We start from the raw sequence: 22065 nt of genomic DNA on the forward strand, positions 1-22065 counted from the left end.
ATTTGAGGAAGCCGCATACATGTTGTCCAACAACGTATTCAGCCAGGCCAGCGTAGATATACGAAACATGTGGAAACCCATCATCAAACGAAAAATGACCAACTCCCGCCAAAACGGTCATCTCTCACGGAATCAGTGAAGCGGAAAATGGAAAGTAGAGAAAGTGAAAGTATTTCAACGACCTATAAAATAGTCATCTCTCGGAGGAATCAGTCCAGTCATCACCCGAAGACGATTGTACATACCAACAATCGAAACGTCGTGAACTAACGTGACTTGGAATCTCTACACTTTTTTATTTTTTATTATTTTCTTTTTTCATTCGTTTGATTTTTATTTATTCAATTATTATATTTTTACTTGTGGGTTATTTCACTATCATTTCATTTCAGGTTTATTGTTGCTTAATATAATTGTTATTTTCAACTATTCTTTTTTAATTATTCTTTTTTACTTGTTTCAGGGATTTCAAATCATTTTATATAGTAGACAATGGAAGTCCGAACTAGTGAAATTCATCATGAAACATTGTCAATCACCTTCAAACAAACTATAAATTATTATTACACCGGCAAACCGTCTGCCGTCTTCATTTCATGCTGTCAGTGTACGCTGTGCTTCACAGAAGGTAGAAAATTGATTTTAGTCAACCATTTTTTTGACAAATAAAAAATTCATGCTTTAGCCAGAACATCATGTAACCATCTGCCAATTATTTTTTTTGTGGGTTGCGTAACCTAGCCTTCCGGTCGCATGAATGGCAGACGATAAAATATTGGTCAAAGAAGCTCTTTTTTTATGCAAACTAGAGTTAATGTTCAAGCATGTGTAACATGGAAAAAAAATTCGTTTAACGCATAATACTGTTGCTTGTGGCTGTAAAAATGTCCTCTGAAAAAGGCAGACGGTAAAAAATTTCTGTCACGGGCTCCTGATCTATTAAAATGGACACCAATATGTCTTGGCACAATCATGTCGCTGGAATTGCAAAGGCTGCTTCTCAAACGCTTGGAACACTGTTCTGAACCAGAAACCTGGTTTTGATGCTTTATAAAGCTCAGATCAGACCTTCTTTGGAGTATTGTTCTCATGTATGGAGCTCTGCCCCCAAACATACCCTGAAGTTGCTGGAATCAATCCAGAAAAAAGCCATCCGCCTGATTGGAGACGCGTTGCAACCTTGATAGTCTGGAACCTCGAAGAAAGGTTGAAGATTTGTCTCTCTTCTATAGTTACTTTCACGGGAGGTGTTCAAGTGATTTGGCACATTTCATTCCATCAAGGGCGGTATATATCAGAAATACGCGATGGACTGTTGCTGCTCATCGTTTTGAGGTTCAACTCAGTATACCTTGAACTTCGCTGTTATAGAACTCTTTCATCTGGAGAACTGCGTTTATGTAGAATGAACTTTCTGAGAACGTTTTCCAATTGAATATGATCTCCAGCGATTCAAATCCAATGTGAATCGTTACTTTCGCACAGACACCGCTCTGAGAGACCCTTAAGGATTGAAAAACTTAGAGGTTTAACTGTATGGGATAATCAATAAAATCCATTATTATTATTATATAAACCAAATATCAATGCTTCATTTTGTTCATTAGATTTCATCATCAACTTCATTTTTTTAAATACGGACGGACATCTATTGTAAAACATAGCAGAATTTGATATTACAGTGTCCCCAAAAATGAATAAATAAATATAGTTTGAAAAAACTAAAAAACACGCTTTTGAAGAATATCGAACTAAAAAGTTATAATGTTTTTAAAATAAACTCAAAAAAATAATTGTTTTAAGCTTATTTAAAAAAAATATTTATAACTTCTTAATTCGATGTACTTCAAAAGCGTGTTTTTTAGTTTTTTTGAACTATATTTATTTTTCACTTTTTAGGCCGATTTATTGTCAAAAATACTTTTTTTTATGTTCTAGTCACTAGTATTATAAATCTTTAACAAACGGCGCACGAAGACGGCGTAAAATTCCTCTCAAACAACATAATAAAGTTGGTTTGAGGTTTTAAATTCTATAGTGATAATTAGATGCAGTAAGTCTCCAACAGAGGGCGGACGACAGTTGTAAAATTTGTTTCGAAGTAAAGAGAAAATTTTCAGTAATAATTTCAAAAAACAATTCAGTCTTGATCAATTCAGTCTTGATGTTTTGATTTAAAATTTATTTCAAAATATTAATGGACTAAAAATATTTTTTCAGCGAATCATTCTTTTGATTTGCACCTCAATTCTAATTTTTCCATTTTTTGAAATATTTAAGTAACTGAATTTTTTAGGTGTACAATTTACGATAAAGTTGTCATTGTTGAAATCCATATTCTGGTTTGCTTTCAAATAATCGAATAAGATTTTGAAATGTATCTTCTGTTTTGTTCAAAACTTTTTTCTGTACTGAATCACGGGCAATTGAAAATATTTCAATATTTCATCTGTAGTACAAAATTCCGCTTACACTTATAATTCTTAAAATATGTTTTTATTTTGATTTTTTTTAACAACCTATCAAGGAGGTATATCTGCCCGCCAATAGCTCAAGCGAAGTTGATACCTACTTACTGTTATTTTCTATCCATTCACTTTTATATTTTTATGCTTTATAGTTTTCATATTCTCATACTTACATTCATGTGTTGCATGAGAATATTCATTATCATTATTATTATTATTTATTTCAATATGTAGCATATATATTATCACTTTCTGACTACTTTTTCACTCCAAAATGCTGAAATCACCAAATGTTCAAATATTACTTTCAATTTGTATAACTTATATTCTTTAAAATAATAACACTTTGACAATAATATTTTATCTTCGACAATATCTTTTAAGTTGTGTATCTTATATTTCTTAAAATAGTAACACTTTGTCAATGAGATTTCATCTTCAATAATAGAGTACATTTTGATTTGATTTGATTTGATTGCAATAATAGATAGTTATGTATAGCGTCATCTGTTCGCAAATAGATCAAGCAATAATTGATAGTTACGTACACCGCCATCTGCCCGCGAATAGATCAAGCAATAATGCCGCTAATTCTGTCAGTACAGATCCCGATCTTGTGAGTTACACACAAACATACATACAAACAATCATACATACATACATACATACATGAAGCTAATATGAAGCGTGTAAAAAAAAACTAGAGGTCCGTATTCAAAATAATTTGGGTGATGATGAAGTCGTATGACCAAACATCGCATTGCAAATTGATTAATATCAGATTATAATAACACACATGAAACAAACAGTATTGAAAGTTCATCTGACTTTTTTATTATTTGAAATGAAGGCGGTAGAGCCAAAAAACGAAATACAAAAATTCTGGGTTTTGTCGAATATTTCAGAAATAACCATTGATATTCTCAATATGAAAAGAGATTATTCTAGTTCCTCAAAATAGCAATAGTTGGATCAGCTAAAAAAAACGACCTGTATTATCGAGTATTTCAACATTCATCCTGATATTTACTTGCCAAATGAGTAATTTCAGTTGTTTTCCTAAAACGCAATTATGTTTTCGAAATTTTTTTATCTTTAATTGTTTACTCATTTGAAAACATTCTGAATACACTATTTTTGATCTGTTTCACCCATCAACATGTTTTTACGAAACTAATCAATTTGTCACACTCCGTTGACATATTCCAGCGACAGTTAAAAAAATATTCATTAGACTTGGCACCATTTCAGACACTATGTTTTAGGTATCAACTAAAAATTCTGGTCTTTCGTTAACGTATGTTCATGAACATTAGGAATCTTGTTGTTGGAATTGATTTGAAAAAATGCATTTTGTTTTTTCCTCATTTATATTGTCATTGTACAATAGAAACAATTTAGAAGAATAGTACGTTCATAGATAAATCATGATTTTGTTGAATCTGTTGATAACTATATTCAAAACAAATTATTATTCATTTATTCAGTAACATCAAAAACATATACCAACTTATTGTAATCCACCATTTTGTAGCTGTTGCCATTTTTAAATAACAGTAATAATAAATAATAACAGTAATAATTTTATTTAATTGTAGTGCCAAATTTGAATTTAATTGTAGTGCCAAATATCAGATCAATCTGTCAACAGACAGGGGGTCAAACTTCAATTACTGAATTTTACCCAAACATACAAACTGGGCAAGTTACATAAAACCGTTTAATTAGAATTAAAAATTAATACATACATATTTTTTACTCCTAGTTTTTGAATGTGTGTGAAAAAATTTCATATCAACAGAAAGCATAGAGGTTAAACGATTTTCATATAATGACATTTTCAGATAATGAGACACCAAAACTCCATTATTCGATATACTATCGTGCCCATAAAAGTAATTAAGCACTCATATTTTTCACGAAGAATCATAATTTACTTTCAAATATTGTGAGTAAACAGTAATGATCCTCATGTTGAAGTACTGGACGTAAAACATTATTCGTGTTACATAATTTCTAAAGCAGTGGATACGACCGCAACAATTAGTGTAACTAATTATCATCACGAGTTTCATTGTGTATCTGCGGCTGAGATCAATGAGTATACGCTTGAGCAAATAACTTCACAAAAGTTGTTTTTTAAAAATGGGTCTGAATGACTTTTAAAAAATGGTTTAGAATTTTGTAACTTTCGTTATTTATGGTGATTATGAAATTCTTATTGGAAAGCTAGCGTGGAATTTTAGGAGATACAGCGAATTGATATTTTGAATAGAAATTACAGGCAGTAGCAGGGTGCATAGTCTCTTATTTATCATCGACAGAAGACCTATGCAACCAGAACTCAAAATGTTCATTTCAGTATTTAACAGGATCGCCGTTGACGTAAGTCAACAACCGAATTCAGCAAATTTGGAACAAATTTCTCTGCCACACGCTTTATGTCCAGAATTTTTGAAAGAATTGCATGGCATTAGCCAACCGATATGCCGACATCCTCAGAAACTTCTCTATTGGTGATTCTCCGCAACGATTTTCTTCACTTTCTCAACATTTTCATCGGTTGTCGATGTGCTGAGGCGTCCAGTGCGAGCATCGTCATTTATATCTTCTCATTGATATCTTTCTGCTATCGAAAGAAAAAGGATCAAAGAATGTGAATAAAATTAGTGTAAAAAAAGTTAATAAACCGCGAAAAATCGGGTTTTTTATCCAATTTTGTCGATAATAACCCTAAAGGACTAGTTTTTGAAATCCGATAGTTCTGATTTTTTGCAGACTTGTTTGTAATGTTGGCCTAATGAATAATCCAAGTTTGTGACCTCGGGCGCCGAACGCAACTTTGTCAAAAATCGAAAAAAAAACGCGAAAAATCGGTTTTTCCCCAATTTTATCGATAATAACCCTAAAGGACTAGTTTTTGAAATCCGATAGTTCTGATTTTTTGCAGACTTGTTTGTAATGTTGGCCTAATGAATAATCCAAGTTTGTGACCTCGGGCGCCGAACGCAACTTTGTCTAAAATCGAAAAAAACCGCGAAAAATCGGTTTTTTCCCCAATTTTATCGATAATAACCCTAAATGACTAGTTTTTGAAATCCGGTAGTTCTGATTTTTGCAGACTTGTTTGTAATGTTGGCCTAATGAATAATCCAAGTTTGTGACCTTGGGTAACAAACGCGGCTTTGTCAAAAATCGAAAGAAACCGTGAAAAATCGGGTTTTTTATCCAATTTTGTCGATAATAACCCTAAAGGACTAGTTTTTGAAATCCGATAGTTCTGATTTTTTGCAGACTTGTTTGTAATGTTGGCCTAATGAATAATCCAAGTTTGTGACCTCGGGCGCCGAACGCAACTTTGTCAAAAATCGAAAAAAAAACGCGAAAAATCGGTTTTTCCCCAATTTTATCGATAATAACCCTAAAGGACTAGTTTTTGAAATCCGGTAGTTATGATTTTTGCAAACTTGTTTGTGATGTTGGCCTAATGCATAATCCAAGTTTGTGACCTTGGGTACCGAACGCGACTTTGTCAAAAATCGAAAAAAACCGTGAATAATCGGGGTTTTTATCCAATTTTGTCGATAATAACCCTGAAGGACTAGTTTTTAAAATCCGGTAGTTCTGATTTTTGCAGACTTGTTTGTGATGCTGGCCTAATGAATAACCCAAGTTTGTGACCTTGGGTACCGAACGCGACTTTATCAAAAATCGAAAAAAAACCGTGAAAAATCGGGTTTTTTATCCAATTTTGTCGATAATAACCCTAAAGGACTAGTTTTTGGAATCTGGTAGTTCTGACTTCTGCAAACTTGTTTGTGATGTTGGCCTGATGAATGATCCAAGTTTGTGACCCCGGGTACCGAACGCAACTTTGTCAAAAATCGAAAAAAAAAAACGCGAAAAATCGGTTTTTTCCCCAATTTTATCGATAATAACCCTAAAGGACTAGTTTTTGAAATCCGGTAGTTCTGATTTTTTGCAGACTTGTTTGTGATGTTGGCCTAATGAATAATCCAAGTTCGTGACCTCGGGCGCCGAACGCAACTTTGTCAAAAATTGAAAAAAAACGCGAAAAATTGGGTTTTTTCTTCAATTTTGGCGATAATAACCCTAAAGGACTGTGACGAAAATCAGCATCAATTCAGCCAGGTTACCTTCTACACGAGATATGCCATCCCAATACGTCGATCCAGACACGGTCGTACCTCAACCGGGACCTTCCAAGAGGGCTAAATTAATTAATTTTTTTTGTTGTTCAATTGGTTTACCCTATTGATTTACTACTAATTTGATTTATTACTCAATTTGATTTATTTTTTATATTTCTCAATTTCCTACAAATAAACTTAATAACTTTTGTTGTACTTATATTTTTTATTTCATTATTCGTAGCTTAATAAATAATAGCCGAAATCAAAGATGACATTGTTTTATTTCAAAATTGACTTTCATTTCCGAAACATGTGTTCCATTACATAAATAAGAATTTATCAATTCTCCTACATTTCTCTCCTTCCTCTTTGAGTTGTTTATTTCAATAATAATAATAATATTTATTAGCCATTTCGGTACTTAATGTACATATGGTAAGTCAATAGAAGTACTATATAATATAAAAACAATTAGAATCATGATTTGTCATATATAGATAAAAAAACTAAAACAAATATCACAACAGCATATGGGTGTCACAGTTATAGAAGGTATAAGTTAATAGTAAGAATCTTAAAATTAGAATTTTTGTCCTAAATAATCCTGTACGCTATAGAAACACTTTTCTATCAAGAATTTTTTAGTATTATTCTTGAATATATCATATGATTTAGACTCCTTAATAGCATTTGGTAGTTTATTGTACAGTGTGATCGAGTTATATAATGGAGAATTTTTAAATTTGGTTGTTTTGTGAGAGGGTATTCTCAACATATCACCATAACGTGTACAATAGTTATGAGTAGCTGCATTCACTTCAAAAGATGCAAGGTTACTTCCTAAATATGTTACACATTTCAGTCTATATATGCATGGAAATGATAACAAGTTTTCCCTTATGAGTATAGGTTTGCAGCTATCACGATAGTTCATATCAAAAATTAATCTTATAATACGTTTTTGAGCAAGAAATATTCTATTAAAATCTCTACCACATCCCCATGACATAATATTTAGAGAAATATGTGGATATGCCATTGAAAAGTATATGCTTTGAAGGCTTCGTGAATCTACACACAATTCCATTTGTTTTATTGCAAAAAAAGCTGAATTTAGTTTCTTGCAGGCACTATCAATATGCAGATTCATCTAATACAGTTCCTAGAAATTTTACGTCACGTGACATCATTATTTCATCAGTAAGGTCAATTTCCCTTGGGATGTTATTTTTTCTGTTATAAAATTTCAGTGAGACAGATTCAGAGGTATTCAATATTAAATGATTACGTTGGCACCATGAAGAAAAAGTATCAATACCATCTTTGACCCTTGTTAGTATATCTTCTAGTGTGGATCCAGTAATTGTCATTGTGGTATCATCTGCAAACATAGTTATATAACAATTATCAATATCAATATATTGCGACAAATCATTTACAAATATTACAAACAGTAAAGGTCCCAATACTGATCCGTGAGGAACTCCGAATGTTACGTCATGTTCCTTGGACACGATATTATTATATTTGACTGTCATACGACGACCACTTATATAGGATTTTAACCAAGATAATACGCTATGTGGAAACCCAAGCCTAACTAACTTTATATATAGAAAATCTGGTGACACAGTGTCAAATGCCTTTGACAGATCAAAAAATATACTTATTACAAAATTGTTGATATCAATTTCAGAGTATATGTTATTAAGAAAGTCGTAGGTCGCTGTTTCTATAGAACGGTGTTTTCGAAATCTATGTTGATTACTACATATCAGATTATTTGACTCTAGGTAATTCACTATTCTATTAGCCACCACTTTTTCATACAGTTTCATACAATGTCTTCCTAGTTCATTCTTCACCCTTAAACATCATCATTCACACTTCTCATGTTCTTTTTTGAAATCCCATCATAAAAAGCTTCGATGGTATAATCGGGGTCAAAATTGAATTGATCAGGAAGACAAAAAATTGTGAAGTTCGAAAAAAATTATGAACTTTGAAATGTTTAATCTCAGAAACAGAGACAGTTTCAGTATCATACTGTAGCAAATTTAATCTACTTCAAAAACTCACCCAGCAAGTTTTTTCAAAAACTAGTCCTTCAGGATTTTAATCGCCAAAATTTGAAAAAACCCAATGTTTTCGCAGTTTTTTCGATTTTTGACAAAGTTGCATTCGGTTCACGAAGTCACTAACTTAGATTATTGATTATGATTAGGCCAAAACCATAAACAAGGTTGCAAAAAATCAGAACTACCGGATTTGACACATGCTGTGATGTATAAAGTTACCGGACTATAAAGCTCATTTTATTTTCCAGGAATGAAATAAAAAGCAACTAGTGTGATGGGCATTGAAAAAACAGCAACTAATCATTTGAGATGTTTGTCACTTGTCAAGTTAAATTCATAGTTGTGACAACCGATTTCTATATTTATGATACGAAAAATTTTTCAAAGAAAATGCTGCTCTTTGTATTTTGGACCATCCATGTTTTAATTTTTTTTTCAATAAAACTAGTTCTTTAACACTTAACACGCCTTTACATTTTTTTCACCGTAATTTTTTTTATGGTCATTTTGGTGTTCTGGGTAGGCAATGTTGATAACTCACTGATCCATCAAGTAATCACCGTAGCTATTCACAGTTCGTTAGCCAAATAACTTTGCAGAATCATCTCACCTACAACTAGATGAACTCTTTATAGAAAAATATCTGTCCGAGGTAGGAATCGAACTCGTGACCTCCCGATTCTGAGCCAGGCGCACTATTACTTGCGCACTTTCCAATGATGGAAATCATACCGAAACTGACTATAAAATATACTTCATACACTTCATACTTTGCTTTTACTTTTAGCATCGTTTTTGAAAAATGGATAAATATATCGATACTTTGTTCAGAATTAAATAATGATAATGGTAATAACTAACCTTCTCCTGCGAACTCCCACTTGGAACACTTAATCCTCTCAAGGTCACTAACGTTCCCGAAAAAACAATCGTTCGACACGTTCACCACGTTATGGAACGTACAAAACTCTTCCTCACTTTGACCACTACAGTTTTTCCACAAATTCGGCGAGACGTTTCGGAATTTTTCGGGTCGCGCGCACCAGATGTCTCTCTCGGCGGCGTGAAAGGTCGGCACGAAGATGTGCCACGTACAGGGTATGTTGAACAGGGATAGCAGGAAGGTGTGGAGCAGCTGCCATTTCCCGAAATTTCCAATCGAAGTGGATATTATGTCATCTTCTTCTATGGCTTTCTTTTTGTCCACGGACATAGCTGAAACAACGAAAAGATGTGCTGAAATTTTTCGAGTCGAATTGATCGAGGAGGGATAATATTTTGGAGAAAGAGAGAGTTGCTAACAACAGAACAAAACAACGTAAGAAAACTTCAAAGCAAAGTATATAAATACATTAATCGAATAAATTGGATTATACATAGTTGGATATGTTACGATTGGTATTCTGAACTTTTTCATTGATACCTTGGAAAAATTTGAAAGCAGCTCAACATGAATCACGAAAATCAAAATGGCCTAAAATTCAAACCAACTATTTAATCAATTTTAAATATTTCCTCGGCGTTTTAGCATCACATCATATTTCATGTATAAGTGGAAACAGGCAAATTAAAGTTGACTGATTTTTGAAAACTTGATTGCCAGAGTAGAACACGATTGACGCTCCACCCTTTGAGGCGTTGCTCTATTCTCATACTAAGCATTTTAGTTTCTGTATTCTATGTAACAGTAACTTTGTCGGACTATTCCACACTATTTCATTACTGTGGTCTATCCATTACTGACGCATACTTTATTTTTGTCAACCAAAGAGATATTTAAAATAAAAATTCCTCCACTTTCAGCTTCCTGGTATATCATTTATACATAATTTCTATGATATCACCTCATTGCACGAGCTAGACAAAATAAAAATATTGGGCGGTCACAAAGGGTGTTCAATTTTTTCTGGGCGGATCCCAACTGTGTTTTTTTAAATAGCAACCTATATTTTTTATTGCTTTTTCGGTTTCTACATAGAAAATGAAAGAAACTTTATTCATATCTTCACTTCGAAAATATTGACGGTTTTCGAGATATCTAGCACGACAGGTTTTTTTCCAATATTCGTCACTCAGAATATTTGAAATTATAAAGTTGTGCCAAGTCCAATTATATTTTTTTTATCAAATATTCTACAGTGGTAACTCTCTCAAACGATATATCTGAAGTCGACCTGTGATATACAGGGTATGAAAAACCGCTTGCCACATATACACCCTGTATATTATTGATCCATAAGGAGCGTCAACGAAACCTCTACCAATTTCAATGAGTATTCCCTATGGCTAGGTTCAATAGTTTTTCTTAAAAAAGCACTTTTTTCGAAAAATGGTCGTTGTTCCTATTTCTACTCGATGAAAGACTTTTTTCAAAGCGTAATCCATTTGACGACTGATAAGAATGTACGAAAGATATCTTGTTTCAATTTTGAACATTATAGTGTGTCCAAACAAATATTTTTTTACGAAATAAATGTTTGTACCTATCACAATTTTCTGAATGGAAAATTATTTTTTTCATTGCCCATAAATCGTGCAATATCAAACCAAACAAGATTAAATGAAAAAACATTGCGAATATTACTAATTTGTTTTTCATGTTATGGTGTATATTCATGAATTATTCAGGGCTTAAGTTCTAGATATTTAAATTTGTCAACTGATAAACTACAAAACTAAAAAAGAAAGAGTTCAATGAAGGATGATGATGAAACTTTTATAAAATATGTTCGACATGTCTTCCATTTTCTTGAATGCAGAGCTGAAGTCTGTGTTTGGAAGACTTCTATCCTGCGCAAGACAGCTGGTGTAATGCTGCCAAAAGCATTCGTTATTCTAAGTCGCATATTTTCGGAAGAAGCTGGTGGCTAGGTGGCTCGGTGGCTTGACGTAAACCATATTTTTTATGTATCCTCATAAGAAAAAATCCAGTTTTATTAAATCTGGCGATCTAGCGGGCCAGCGTACAGGCCCATTCCGTCCTATACATTTATTGGGAAATACTTCATTTAGATGATATTTCACTTCTGCCGAATAGTGAGCAATATTATATTTTGTCGAGCTCGAGTAATAAGGTAATATTATAAAAATTTAGATTTCTATCTGTTTCCTAAATAGAGATATGGAACACCGCGCCACTGTTGCAGGACCTTGTTTTTTTGTATTCTATATTTGTATTCTGTTTGTGTTTTATATTGACTAACAACTGTGATATTTTAAGTAGATGTTGTATATTTATTGAAGTACTCATACTTTGAAATTTTATTCCTGAGTTTAGTTGACTAACACATTGTGGTGTCGTATTTGATTATAGATGTATTGTAATTGGTTTCATTGCTAAATAAAGGATTTATATATACACTACACAGAGGGTAGCACATAGATCCTCATGGCATCCCCGCAATGGCAGTTTTTGTGCTGGATGTGTCACTTTTTGATATGACTGTAACACTTCGAAAGAGGGAAATTAGACAAAATAAATAAATTGATGAACAAATGAATGAATGAAATAATAAATAAATCAATAACTGAACGAATATGTATTATGACTCTCTAGAAATAATATGTAGAGTAGGGAGGGTGAGTAGGCCCAGAGCACATAGGCCACATGTAACCCATTGAACATCCTTCCGAGGAGTTGTCCTCCTAGGTCATCGTCCATCCTGTCCTTTCCAGAAAGGTGGACAGGTCACTGGGAAACATCTCCTTTATATCGGCAGGTGTAGGTCAAGACTCGCCGAACACACACTCTCTTATTGACGATAACTCCGGATACTCGCATAGGATATGACTGACAGTCTCATCTTCCAGTTAACACATCCTGCATAGAGGTTTGTCAACTAACCCCATATTATGGAGGTGTTTCCTTAGTTGACAGTGGCCAGTCAGAAATCCTACTGTTGCGTAGATTTTTCCTGATCATCGACAGATATTTCTTCGGCGCCAGCTTCTCAGGGTCGCCCAGGGTAATCCTGGCAAGATTGCATTATTTGATTCCATCCCATCTCTTTAGGGATTGAGCATGGGTGTAATATTGGGTAGTTCCGCAATTGTCGAAGCCATCAGGCCATAGGTGCCTAAAATTCTTAGTTCGTTGCCAGTCGGCAATGCGATTACCTTCAACCCACCTCAGGATGATGTTATTATCTACCGAGTCTTTGGCTAAATCTTGGTGGCACTCTAGTACTAGCCCTGAGGTAACACGTTGTCTGTTCAAGGCTGATAGGGCTTGTCTGCTATCAATGCAGTTTGTTATATTTTTGCCAGAAATTCTTTTGCTGGTTTTTTTTTGCGGCGATTGAGATACCACCCAGTTCTGTTTGGACCACGCTGGAATTTTTTTCCATTCCCCACTCAAACCTTAGGCTTAGTGATCTGGAGTACACTCCACATCCTGAGCCCTCTTTGTTTTTTGAGCCGTCTGTATATATGCGTAATGCATTTGTGGCATCTGACTCTGTGTTCAGTTTCATTTGTATTTTGAAGGGTTTATTGAACAGCAACCTGGGTTCAATCGCATCACTGATTGCCTGCAGCAGAGGTTGCGCAGTAAGCGCTTCTCGCATAGGCTCAGCCTCATTTGACCCATTTGACCCATTATTAATTAATTAATTTTGTATCATGGGGTCAGCATTCTAATTATTGTTAGGAGTATCCTATTAACAGCAACTCCTTTTCTTTTGAAAAGGGTTCAACCCTTAAAAATTATTGCATCGCTATTAGTAGTTTGATATAAATTTATCACGATTATAGTAAAACTTATTATTTCTATGCCGCAAGTCTTGAAATTACTTATTACTGAGAGCTACATATACAATAAAGAACATGAGTATAAAGAAAAGATTGAAAGATTGAAAAATGGTGAGCAAAGTATTTGAAAATATGATCACTCCACTATTTTTTTTTCAAGATTAGTTAGATTTCGAGAATTCTTTAGAATATTCTAGAGAGAAAACAAAGAATTTCATGAATAAATAGTCATCTGAGGAAGTTTGGCTTTCATTATGAAGATTATCGAAGCTTGAATACATGAAAAAAGTCTCAATGAACATTCAACAAAACTATAAATGAACGTTACAAATGATAATATGAATAGTTAAGACAACATATTAAACAAATCGAAATATTTTAAAACAAATACCGATGCAAGGTGAAAGTTTGGATAAGTCTTCTCTTAGTGTTCTAAAACAAATGTACCTATATTTGATTCCAAATCAGAAGTAATGATAATTTTGGAAAAACTCACCAGACCGAGAAATTCTGAGAATGAACTCCATTGATGTCTAAAAACTGAATATATCTCTACTACAATTTATTGAATGGATTAATCCAACTTATCTAATCAATTTTTTTCCACTAATTCTTTTTCGAATTCATTCAAAGTTACTGAAACCTCATTTGAAACGCATTTCGGAACGCATTTCGTAGAACTTGATATATTCAATTGTTCAATTTTCAGACTGATGTGTGAAATCATAACATTCTAAACGGTGGTGAAAGGCAGTTCGTATGGAGCGTAATGCACTTTGTCATAGTAAAACATTAATGAGGATGTTATTATATTACGAGTTAGCACAATTTGAATAATTAGCGAAAATTAGCATGATCATATTTCTGAGAGAAAACACATCGTTAATTCTTGACGTTTTCTAGGTACGAAGAGTGGGAAGTGAAGAGAAGAAAACGAGATCAGAAATATTCCTAAATAGTTGATCTTGACTAGTGACTAGCTTGACTAGTAGAAAAACCAAAGTAACATATCGTGAAACTGGAGATTTTAACCCACTGTATATACTCTATTGGCTTTTTAATACGCATATACATATAAGTCAATGACTTGTTATGTAATACTGTAAGTGCAATGCAATGGTAGTTCGACATAGTCGCGTATCCATATCAGCCAATGGTCGTAACGTAACACCGTATATGTTCGGCCGTGGTGATATGATACAGTATGCTTCTGAAGGCATTTCGAGTTTTGACAGTATCCATTATTCCTTAACGTAACCAAAACGGGAACCAAATGAAGCTATATGCAATGGTAGTTCTGATTGTAGTCGCGAGTCCATATGAACCAATGGTTCATTACGTAATAACGTATATGTTCGGCCGTGGTGATATGGTACGGTTTGATTCTGAAGGCATTTCGAATTTTGGCACTGTCAATCACTCCTTAACGTAACCAAAAAAGAAACTAAATGAAGCTATATGCAATGGTAGTTCGACTGAGCCAATGGTTCGTAACGTAACACAGTACATGTTCGGCCATGGTGATATGATACGGTTTGATTCTGAAGGCATTTCGAGTTTTGGCACTGTCAATCATTCCTTAACGTAACCAAAAAAGAAACCAAATGAAGCTATATGCAATGGTAGTTCGACTGAGCCAATGGTTCGTAACGTAACACAGTACATGTTCGGCCATGGTGATATGATACGGTTTGATTCTGAAGGCATTTCGAATTTTGGCACTGTCAATCATTCCTTAACGTAACCAAAAAAGGAACCAAATGAAGCTATATGCAATGGTAGTTCGACTGAGCCAATGGTTCGTAACGTAACACAGTACATGTTCGGCCGTGGTGATATGATACGGTTTGCTTCTGAAGGCATTTCGAGTTTTGACAGTATCCATTATTCCTTAACGTAACCAAAACGGGAACCAAATGAAGCTATATGCAATGGTAGTTCTGATTGTTGTCGCGAGTCCATATGAACCAATGGTTCGTTACGTAATAACGCACATGTTCGGCCGTGGTGATATGATACGGTTTGATTCTGAAGGCATTTCGAATTTTGGCACTGTCAATCACTCCTTAACGTGACGTGTAACCAAAAAAGAAACCAAATGAAGCTATATGCAATGGTAGTTCGACTGAGCCAATGGTTCGTAACGTAACACAGTACATGTTCGGCCGTGGTGATATGATACGGTTTGCTTCTGAAGGCATTTCGAGTTTTGATAGTATTCATTATTCCTTAACGTAACCAAAACGGGAACCAAATGAAGCTATATGCAATGGTAGTTCTGATTGTTGTCGCGAGTCCATATGAACCAATGGTTCGTTACGTAATAACGTACATGTTCGGCCCTGGTGATATGATACGGTTTGATTCTGAAGGCATTTCGAATTTTGGCACTGTCAATCACTCCTTAACGTAACCAAAAAAGAAACCAAATGAAGCTATATGCAATGGTAGTTCGACTGAGCCAATGGTTCGTAACGTAACACAGTACATGTTCAGCCGTGGTGATATGATACGGTTTGATTCTGAAGGCATTTCGAATTTTGGCACTGTCAATCACTCCTTAACGTGACGTGTAACCAAAAAAGAAACCAAATGAAGCTATATGCAATGGTAGTTCGACTGAGCCAATGGTTCGTAACGTAACACACTACATGTTCGGCCGTGGTGATATGATACGGTTTGATTCTGAAGGCATTTCGAATTTTGGCACTGTCAATCACTCCTTAACGTAACCAAAAAAGAAACCAAATGAAGCTATATGCAATGGTAGTTCGACTGAGCCAATGGTTCGTAACGTAACACAGTACATGTTCGGCCATGGTGATATGATACGGTTTGATTCTGAAGGCATTTCGAATTTTGGCACTGTCAATCATTCCTTAACGTAACCAAAAAAGGAACCAAATGAAGCTATATGCAATGGTAGTTCGACTGAGCCAATGGTTCGTAACGTAACACAGTACATGTTCGGCCATGGTGATATGATTTTTGGCAGTATCAATCATTCCTTAACATAACCAAAAGAGGAACCAAATGAAGCTATATGCAATGTTAGTTCGACATATGACCAATGGTTCGTAACGTAACACCGTACATGTTCGGCCCGTTGTGATATAACTTCCTTGCTCGTTTCATAATGATCTGGAATATTTCAAAATATGTGTATATGTTCCAAACTACTCCTGAACATACCATTGTAGAATGTTCCAAATGTACTGGAATATTGAGAAATGCTCTCAACAACTCTTGATTCTTTTAGATTGTTCTAAAATCTTCCAGAAGGCAGAAATTCTACCCCTTATCTTTTCAAAAGCGCTCCTTTTGCGTAAAAACTGGAACCTTTTTTATGGATGTGTGATGGCGAGCTACGAAACCCTTGATTATTCTATCATGACTCAGGATGTTCCAGAATATTTCCGACCGTTCAGAATCATTACCAAACATAACCAAATGGTACCAACATTATTTTTTGCATAACTATTGTTTGCATCTATAAAATGTTGAGAATTTTGTAATAGATCCTCGTATACAACTGCAATTGCTGGCACCTAGTAAGTTCCTAGGATAAGGGTTCTTGGCTAGTTTTTTTTGCGGCATCAACTGCAAGGTTATTAGCCGCGTACTTGTTGATATTCAAATTTTACCTAATAAATTTGCGGCTTTCAAAAATGCCATCAGGTTGCTCAACGTTCGTCTGTCATCACATAGAATTTCTGTCATTGCCTCAGTTATGTAATGTTGTCTCCTGGTTTCTTCATATTCTACAAGTATATGTTGTACTGTTAGTACTGTTTGGCATGTAATACATAGAGGTTGTTGTTCTCCTAAGAGCAAGTAATAGTGTGTCACTTTTGTACGGCCGATTCGTAGACGTGTGAGAACAACTTATTTTTTTCCGGTCAATTTCAATGGTGAGATTCGCTTATTCACACTTGGTTTTGAGCATTTCAGTTTCGCGTCAGTTTCATTCCAAGGAGTCTGCCAGTCAGATTCTTCTTTGGTTTTATTATAATTCTTCAGACCTTCTAAGTGGAGTGGTACATCTTCATGTTTGATGGAGTTAGCAATCATTCTAGCTGCATTATCTACATCCTCGTTGTTCTTTATGCCACAATGACTAGGCTCTCACATAAAGCTAACAGTTCTACTGCTTTCCTTCATAATATGAATTCTTGCAAAAATAATCCTCATAAGGGGGTTAAGAGTAAATTTATTTTGAAATGATCTTATGGAACTCAACGAGTGGTGCAAATCAGGAAATGAGTTTCTTTTCGTGGGAATTCACAGAAAAATATAGGTTGGTATACATGGTGTTTCAAATTCGATCCTCACCTTTTGGGGTCTCGGAAACTATGAGAGATATGAAGATGGTTAAATTGGGGCAAAGTTGCGCATTTACCTGACTAACAATATGCCGTTGAGAAGGTTCTGAAATTCCGAGTATATCCGGAGATATCCGGAAAAAACAGAAATTTCGGAAAATGGTTTTCATTATTTCTGGCTTTATTTTTGGAAGTTTATTCTAAGTTTTCAATGGTGTTGGTCTGGCCGAGGAGTCTACACTACCATAATCCATTCGATAGAGAATATGGCTGCGATAAATATTCAACAGAATTTCATGGTCTGCTCCACATTTGATTCCTGCGAGAGCTTTTATGATATTCAGTGGCTAGTTTTTGGTTTTCAACGTTTCGACAAAAAATCACTGAACAAAAAATGTTACGATAAATGTTTTGAACTGTTTTACTATCATACTGAAACTTTTTTGTTATCTCATTATACACGTAGTAGCTGTCAATCTATTTGGGTCCCAGAATTATCTGTCTGGCAATAAATCGTTTCAGTTATCGTAATAACAGTAATAACTATAATCCAGAAATTCTAAATGGAAATACTGAAAAGCGTCTCGTTGTTCACGATCATAAATATCAACTCAATAAACATTTGCCACCTATTATTAGATTCGAACGAAAAACCTGTATTTACTAGGATTTTAGAGTTGTGATGAAAAATAATATTAGCAAAATAGCGCTAGCGCGTATCTGACGGTTTCCAGTGTAACGCGGTGGGGAACAGATTTATTCTATTATTAAATTGGCTTACGGAGGGGCTCATCTAATTATATTTCCTAGAACATCAAACCGTGGCCTGAGGTTGAGGACCGAGGATGATTTAGATTTATTGCATGTAGCCATAATAAATCTTTCATTCACTGTGATCCTGTTCATTATCGACAGCAATGTATGGATTTGGATTTATTTTCGTTTGGAAGAAGGAAAACTCACAGGATTTGAGCTGCAGAACCGATCATGACCTTCTCTATGTAGATTTTTGAAGTGATAACTCCTTATGAGAGGGTAAACTGCTACGTTACCTAACGCGTAATGGCGCCAGTTTGTCTAGCTTCCGTTTCTCTCACGCATACGTTAGCGGAAGACAGGCTCCTTCTCTCTCGTCGGACAGATGCTAATAATGATAATAATAATAAATCATCATTTCCCGTTGACAGTTACATGTATGGGTATTATCAAGCCTAATTCTAAGGTTATTGAAAGTATTTAAAAAATAAAATATGAACTTAGGATGAGTCAGGATAAGTCACATACATTAATTTTCAATAAAAAATTCGGAAAGTGAATAAAAACATTTCTCCAATAAAAAATGTTTTGGATCTTTTTTGAAATGTCTCACATTTTTATGTTACTTAATGATATCTGGGAGTTTGTTGAAAATTCGTGGCCCCATGTACTGGGGAGCAAAATATGTAGTATTCACTTCTTGTATTATATCCATGAATATCTTCATTCAATTCGAACAACGATCTATTTCCGAAAATATAAATAGTTATATCAAAAATTTATATATTTTACTAGTTCGGACGTCCATTGTCTAATATATAAAATGTACGAAACTGTTGTTTCCAACTGAAGGACGAATTCTTTACACAAGATGAGGGACCAGCAATGGGATCACCACTTTCACCAGTCATAGCGCCAACATATATATGGAGTGGTTTGAAGAAGCCCACAAGAAACCTCGAGCCTGGTTGAGATATGTTGATGATACCTTCATAATATGGAACCATGAGAATACTGAACTAGACGCCTTCCTGAAACACATCAACAGCGTGAGACCTTCCATCATTTTCACAATGGAGAAGGAAATCCACAACGAATTGCCATTCTTAAACATTTTGGTGAAGAGGACCAACACTAAGTGGGAAACATCTGTATACCGAAAAACCACTCACACGGGACAGTTTCTGAACCACGAATCCAACCATCATCAATCGACTAAAAGAAAAAGTATCAAGACTCTATTAGACCGTGCTTTCGGGCTCTGTTATACGAAGGAATGTTTCGAGAAGGAACTAGATACCATTAAAAATAATCTTCAACGGAATGAATACTCCAAAGCGATGTTATAAAAGACTTTAGCTAAAAGACAGCAGGAGCCTCGCAAGGAAGAGAAGCCGTCACAACCAGTGCTTGCACTTCCCTACATCAGAGGATTATCGGAGAGGATAAGAAGAATTGGTTCCAAGTACAACATCAGAACCTGTTTCAGATCCGGCAACAGTATCCGTAGCAGCCTCACGAAAACCAGGCCGCCAAACGCGGACTGCGATTCCAAGAATTGCATTTACCGGATTCCCTGTGAGTGCGGAAAATCCTATATTGGTGAAACCAAGAGGCATTGACGAGCACAAGAAACACACACAGCGAGGGCAAACCAGTGAATCAGGAATAGCAGACCATGTTTGGACCCATTAACACAACATCGAGTGGTCCCAAGCTGAGATCAAACACAGAGAGGAACATTGATTTAGGAGAAAATTCAAGGAAGGCGCATACATGTTGTCTAACAACGTATTCAGTCAAGCTAGCATAGAGATACGCAACATATGGAAACCCATCATCAAGCGAAAAATGGCCAACTCCCGCCAAACGGTCATCTCCCACTGAACCAGTGAAGCGGAAAAAATGGGAAATCGGGGATAAGTGAAAGTACTTGAACGACCCATAAATAGTCATCTCTTGGAAGAATCAGTCCAGTCACCACCCAAAGACGATTGTAGATACTACCAATCGAAAAGTCGTGAACTAACTTGGCTTGGAATCTCTTAACTTTTTATTTTTATTTTCATTTTTATTCCTTTATTTTTATTGTTTGTTCAATTGTTCTATTTTTACTTTTATTTTATTTCACTACTATTTGATTTCAGGTTTTTTTGCTTAATATAATTGTTATTTTCATTAGTTTATTACAGTGGGTTTTCCAACTCAAAAATTCATCTAGATATACTCCAAGAAATCTGACAGATTCTTGAGTGTTTGTCAAAATTGTCTGATTTACTCTATAATCAAGATTTTGTATTGGCTTCTGACGATCGTGGAAACGTACTACCACTGTTTTGAAAAATGAAAAACGTTAATTGAAAAAAATTGATATATTATTCATCACATCACTACAATTAGCATTTAGTAAATTAGTGTCAGGTAAAGACAATACCAAAAATAAATCATCTGCATAGGCAGAGTGATGACAACTTTTTAAAATGGAATCAATCTGATTAATGTACAAAATAAACAAGACGGGTCTCAAGACGGAACCTTGTGGGACACCCATATCAACATCCAGACATTTAGATTTTCTATTATATTTTATATTATTAGAGTTTATTCGTATAGATACATATTTTTTCCTGTCCACCAGAAATGATGTAATCCATTTTAGTGGGAGACCCCTCAAACCATATAGTTCTAACAATTCTCATAGTTTTTCGTGGTTTACACAGTCAAACGCTCGTCTTAAATCGCAGAAGATTAGTGCGCGTTAGACATATACTGTGACAGTGTTATAAAAATTTAACCAGCAAGCACGTGATGTGAAACGGGACTTGAAAATGATGATACTAATTTTGTGTGTGTACATGATTAGTGTAGTATTTAATCCTATGAAAGTAACAAGTGTACATACACAAAATAATCGATAAAATATTTTATTAACAAATAACATTTCCTTACAGTATCATATTAATATACATGAAATTTAAGTAATAACCTGAGCTTTTCTCAAGATAAACAATTTCAATATCAATTAGTTCAACTTAGTTTAGTTCAAGTTATCACTTCTGTCGGACATACCGAAACGCACACGTTTTTTATTGTTGAAAAATGACATTTATAAAAAGTCAAAGGATTGATTTGAACAATTTTTCAGCAAACCACAAGATCGAAGACGATACAACATTTGGTCCTTGGAGCTACCAAAGAAAAAAAAAATTTCATCAGCATTTGGTCTTTGGTCAGCATTTGATCTTTGGAGCAACTGAAGTCTTATGGGTGAAGTCCGAAATCCGATGACGACCAAAGACAGACTGCAGAAATTCATAAAAATATCTTTAGTGAGGAAAACTGAAGGTTGGCCATCCTTTTTTTATCTCTTCAACATAATTTCTGTTTCGTGAGTGATTCCGAAGAAAAGGTTATTGAAGCTTCAAATACGACTGATAGAAGAATTCAAGCCTGCAGTAGTAGGTTTAGGTGATGATGATTCGATTATGCGGATTCTGAAGGAGAGATTTGGACACACAGACTGTTGTACAGAAAATTA

General features: G+C 34.7%; 1 protein-coding gene across 3 annotated transcripts in view; it reads right to left on the reverse strand.

The window, feature by feature from the left end:
• LOC111507717 (organic cation transporter protein) overlaps positions 1 to 22065 on the reverse strand; it is a 99165-nt gene that overhangs the window by 14023 nt on the left and 63077 nt on the right. For 2 of the 3 annotated variants that reach the window (XM_023163065.2, XM_023163063.2), the window contains exon 2: positions 9562 to 9915. In XM_023163065.2, the coding sequence (XP_023018833.2) occupies positions 9562 to 9915 (354 nt within the window). Of the gene's footprint in view, positions 1 to 9561; positions 9916 to 13945; positions 14097 to 22065 lie in introns of those variants that run through there. The other variant, XM_023163064.2, reaches the window with a different exon arrangement.

This window comes from Leptinotarsa decemlineata, unplaced genomic scaffold, assembly GCF_025532065.1.
Source record: "Leptinotarsa decemlineata unplaced genomic scaffold, Ldec_3_MD MMD2_tig00002974_RagTag_RagTag, whole genome shotgun sequence".
Lineage (NCBI taxonomy): Eukaryota > Metazoa > Arthropoda > Insecta > Coleoptera > Chrysomelidae > Leptinotarsa > Leptinotarsa decemlineata.